Source organism: Triticum aestivum, chromosome 2B (genome assembly GCF_018294505.1).
Source record: "Triticum aestivum cultivar Chinese Spring chromosome 2B, IWGSC CS RefSeq v2.1, whole genome shotgun sequence".
NCBI lineage: Eukaryota > Viridiplantae > Streptophyta > Magnoliopsida > Poales > Poaceae > Triticum > Triticum aestivum.
Genome location: NC_057798.1, coordinates 766,854,345 through 766,859,448, shown reverse-complemented (window position 1 = coordinate 766,859,448; position 5,104 = coordinate 766,854,345). Strand labels below are relative to the sequence as shown.

The 5,104-nt window shown below is 41.7% G+C and overlaps 1 protein-coding gene across 1 annotated transcript; it reads left to right on the top strand.

Moving 5' to 3' along the window:
* The first annotated feature begins 646 nt into the window (after positions 1 to 646).
* On the top strand, positions 647 to 3,985 carry LOC123042591 (protein FLOWERING LOCUS T-like). Its single transcript, XM_044465019.1, has 4 exons — positions 647 to 838; positions 3,356 to 3,417; positions 3,589 to 3,629; positions 3,759 to 3,985. The coding sequence occupies exons 1-4, from the start codon at positions 647 to 649 to the stop codon at positions 3,983 to 3,985; spliced, it is 522 nt and encodes a 173-aa protein (XP_044320954.1).
* The last annotated feature ends 1,119 nt before the right edge of the window (positions 3,986 to 5,104 follow it).

Here is a 5,104-nt window from a genome sequence, read left to right as displayed (position 1 = left end):
GTTGAGCAGGAGAATGTTAAAGATGATCTCAAGCCTTTCATCCCACAAGATGATGTAATGGAGTCTGGAGGAGACTTCAGAACACTCAAATAGTTGTATTGGATGTATCTTGAAAGAAGAAAGAAGAGTTGTATTATTATTTTTTTGGCACGGTAGTTTCAGATTTTGTCAGAGTTGCAGATTATAACTCCAAACGGCCCCTGTCCACTAGCTATCTAGCCCTAAAAGATTGAGATGGACCATTGCAGAAAGTTATCAGATTCCTAGAAGAAGCCCCTATCCTGCTTGATGCCAAGTGGCAATGATTTTTAGCCGCTAGATCGTAATCCAAACTCTCCGGCGGCAACATCTCAGCCGTCCGATCAGAAACGATGGAGTTGTCACATGTCCACACTTTTACAGTCCAGTATCTTTCAGGTACTTGTGAGCAGTCTAGGATTGGCGAAAAGGCACGCCTCAGCTCGTGTCTTTTGAGCCGTGGTCACGCTGCGAACGCGTGCGTGGGGACTTCAGCGGGAGGCCTATAAATAGCAGGACCTACGCCACTGCATATTCCACCCCAAGCTTTCACGTAAGGCAGTACTGGCTAGCTAGCTACATCTAATTAAACCTAGGTAACAGGGGTGGGGGGCGGTGGTGATCGAGGATGGCGTCGAGGGATCCGCTGATCGTGGGGAGGATCGTCCGCGACGTGGTCGATTACTTCGACATGGCGGCGCAGCTCAGGGTGCTTTACAACAACCGCGAGATCACCAACGGGTTCGAGCTGAGGCCGTCGCAGGTGGAGAACCAGCCGACGGTGCGGATCACTGGACGCCGCGGATCATTCTACACGCTGGTGAGTGGCCATATACGTCTCCACGCATGCATGCATGCACGTCACGTCGGGGCGCGGATTTTTTTTTCTAACTGTATGTGCGCGCAACAACAATCCCGGCCATCAAACACGCATGGGGATAAGGGCCACACCCGGAAAAGCTGGGTCACATGGACGCATGCATTCCCTCTTTCCTCTTCCTTTTTTTTAGGGTTAACTTTCCTCTTCCATTCTATGTCTGCCATGGAACTCTAGATTCTCTTGGGCCCACCATGCTATCACCTCTTCAACACAAAATCACGCAACAAACAAATATGCCACCATAACTTTTAAATATCAGTTTGTCTAATTCACGTCTAAATGTTTTCTAAGGATGTCACATATAAACTCCCACAAATAACACAGCAACAAGGAACCAAAAAGAAAAGCCTGGGACAAAAAAAAATAGACCACAAACATAGTGGACACAAGGTTAGATGTGACATAATTATGTCACATCTAGATGTGTCCTAAACAGACACTTTAAATATGTGCAAGTTTAAATTCGATTATGTACTGAGTTTCTTGTTGGTAGCTCTATGAAATAAGTCCGCTAATTAAAAGTCAGTGGGAGCCTCTCCCACTGTCATCAAGGTTCAAAAAAAGTCCACTAATGATATATTTCAAATTATAAAATTATTAATGCCAGCCCAAGACGAAATAAAATTGTGCATGGCTCAAAAAGTTTCATGAAGTTTTGATCAAAGTTCAAACAAGCTGTTTATATTGTTCTTCAGTTCCAAATACATTTTCTAGCAAAGTTCTTTGATATTTCTAACAAAGTGCAGACCAACTATTCGGAAAGTTCTTCAGAAAAAAATTGCGGGAAAAAGTTCTTTAGAATTTGAAGTTAGAGTTCTTCAGATAAAATAATAATTTGGCAAAAGCGCGTACAAAAATTATTCAGTTTTGCTAGAACTCATCTAGATGAGATATAATTTGGTCTCGTTCACGTTTTATAGCCATTGGATGTGATGCTATAAGATGCGTGTGTGCTGACGTGGGTTGTATCTGTTCTTGTTTTTAAAGTGAATGAGACCAAATTATGTCTCATCTAGATGAGTTCTAGGTACTCCCAAAATTATTCTCCTTACAACGGTACAGCCGCACATTGATCATCTTTTATCCATAGAGAAAATAAATCAAATCTTCACGGGGTGGGTCTAGAACGCGGGTGCGTACTGTGTGGGGGCCATACAGGAAGGTATGGGAGGAGAAAAGAATTTTTGGCATGGGCTTAAGTGGGCCAGCCGGCGTGGATCTAGGGAAGAGCGTGAGGAGAGCAGGAGAGGATTTCAATTGCGTGCACAACCGGTTAGACATCATCATACTAGAAGGGTTGGGCGCGCTTTGCTGCGCTGTTCATGTTGTTGAGATTCTTAAATTTCTTTACTCAGTCTATTTCAAAATATATGGTGTATTACTTTTTTGAAAAGTTATAGCTCTTTAAGGTTGATCAAATTTTACAGAAATATTTCAAAATCCATAATATGAAATCAGTGTTATTAGATTCATCATGAAATCAATTTTCATATATTTTTTGTTTAATATTGTGGATGCCGATATTTTTGGCTCTAAACTTGTTCGAAGTTAAAGAAATTTGACTTCCCCAAAAAATAATATCCCTTATATGTTGAAACTGATGGAATATTTAGTTAGCAGGTGGGGGAGATGATGATGTGTGTTTTATGTTTATTTATAATGCGGTTATTTGGTGGTCCTTTCAAGGTGTGATTCTGTGTTATCAGCTAATGAACCCATATTTACGTGTGAATTATTTTTGTTAGTGGTTGCATGTACTATATTCGTGCTATAGTATCATATGGCGATGCTTTTTTCTGGGTGATGAGAGTCTGGAAGGGGTTGATGTGTTTTTTTAGGCCGGTTACTGTTGATTGGTTTGAAAAATCATTGGCCCAATCAAAATGGTAAACCAATTTCAAAATTAAATACTTCAATCGAATAAAAAAGCTTTAAGATTAGGTAACATAGAGAATTAAAATAATTAAATAGGGGCTCCTTGAGAAATTGTTGACCTGGTCAAAACCGGGTGACTCAACTTTAATTTGAAGCCTCAATTAATTGTGAAGATTTAAAAATTAGGAAACATAGTGTATCGTACACTGAAAAAATAGTGTGCTATAGCGTCGCTAATAACACCCTATAGCGTATTGAGAATCGGTTTGCTAAATAAATCGTTATACAACGTCTCGCTAATAGCGCGATATATATAGCACGCTAATAGCGAATTCTGAGGCCGATGCTATTTTGCTCTAGCATGCTATTTTTTTCCTTGGTATTGTATAAAAAAATAAATGAGAAAGTTTTGAGAAATTGTTGACCCGGTTGAAATTAGGTGACCAAATTTCAATTGAAGACCTCAATTTATTGTGAGGCAATCCTAGAGAGCTTAGTGATGTAGTATATTCAGTCGCGTCCTTTGTTTTGCCATGCATATGCGTTGCATGGATAACATGTGCACCATGTTTTTTGTTACAGGTGATGGTCGACCCTGATGTACCCAGCCCAACCAACCCTTCCCAACGGGAGTACCTCCATTGGTACGTGCATGCTGCCTAATTTAGCTAGGTACCTTTGTTTTTCGTGCATGCATTGTGTGCTAACCATTTCGTGAGAAAAAATATAATAATTAGTGTATGCATATATTTTCTACTACTATACCATAGAGAATTAAGCTAATTGCTTCGGTTTAATTTCTTGGCTACATACAGGATGGTGACAGACATACCAGACGGAGGTGACGTGAGCCGTGGTAAGAAATCAATCTACCGAGCACATGTATCATGTCAATTATCCTTTGCAACTGTCTTTCCCAATGAAAAACAAATAGAGGCTGGTATTAACACGATGGGAACGTTGTGTGCATGGATGCTACATGCAGGAACTGAGGTGGTGGCGTACGAGAAGCCGCAGCCGACGGCGGGGATCCACCGCGTGGCATTCGTGGTGTTCCGGCAGACGGTGCGGCAGGCCATCTACGCGCCAGGGTGGCGCTCCAACTTCATCACCAGGGATCTGGCCGAGTGCTACGGCCTCGGCGCTCCGGTCGCCGCCGCCTACTTCAACTGCCAGAGGGAGGGTAGCTGCGGTGGCCGGAGGTACCGGTGAATTGAGCAAGCTGGCTGGCACTACGTAGTAGTACGTACAAGCGCACGATCGCTCCATCCAAACGTGTCACACTAAATAAATAAATGAAGGAATAAATATGTGTAAGCTAGATATATAGCTGCTTCAGATACACATACTGTGACACTGCGTAATACTACTGGCTATCTCGATCGGCACTACGTACTTGTGCCGGAATATATTGTGTACTTGGTGCATGGCTTAAACATTTAATAATGATAATATACGTGTTGTTGTTCGCAAATGAATAATGCTCCCTCTATTATTTTTATTTTGTGAAATAATGTGCAATGCACTTGGTCCCTCGCAAATGAGAGCACCTCGCCAAACTGGGGGTGTGAACGTGTGCCAAGTTGATTGTGAAAGTAATAACCACTGAATGATGAGGAAAAAAAAAACCACCCACTTGCAAAAGTATAGCCGAAGGATACCACTTACTACCTAGAGCCAACTATGTAGGTGTAATAACCGCGGATGGCTCTTCATAAGAAGCATTTTGCTATATTCTTGCTGATGTCGACAATCCTTCAAAGTTCCGCATGTGATTAGATCCATAATGCATACGGCTCTTTACTAGATTTGTTAGTGATTGTATGCTCGATCCCATGTATCTTAAAATGGGGTTGTAACCCTAATTGTGATTCTTTCCTCTTTTCTCATACTGACCCGGCCATGTTCCCTTCCTTAACCGCAACATCTCCTCCTTTTCCGCCTTTATCTCATCTTCCCGCGTCGGCACCCATATAACTATGCCTTTGTGAAGGATATCTAGTCTCGAGTGGCCGTCGCTACACAAAAGGAGATAAATGTAGTGAGCGGGGTGGCTGTTGCAACCCTCCTTCACCGCATCAAACTGGAGATAGTTGCTACATAAAGGATAGTAAGGACACCACCACGACTTGGAGCAACTATATCAAGTCACAAGAAGAGCTGAAAGAAACAAAGGGAGGACTTAAAAAATATATTTCTGCATCACAAAAAAAATGAGATTTTGTTTTAGATACAAATACATATATAACACGGTTAGGGAGATTTTCATAACATGATACTTTCATACGTGGCATATACAAAAAAACAAGTATGTAGATGAAAATTGGACCG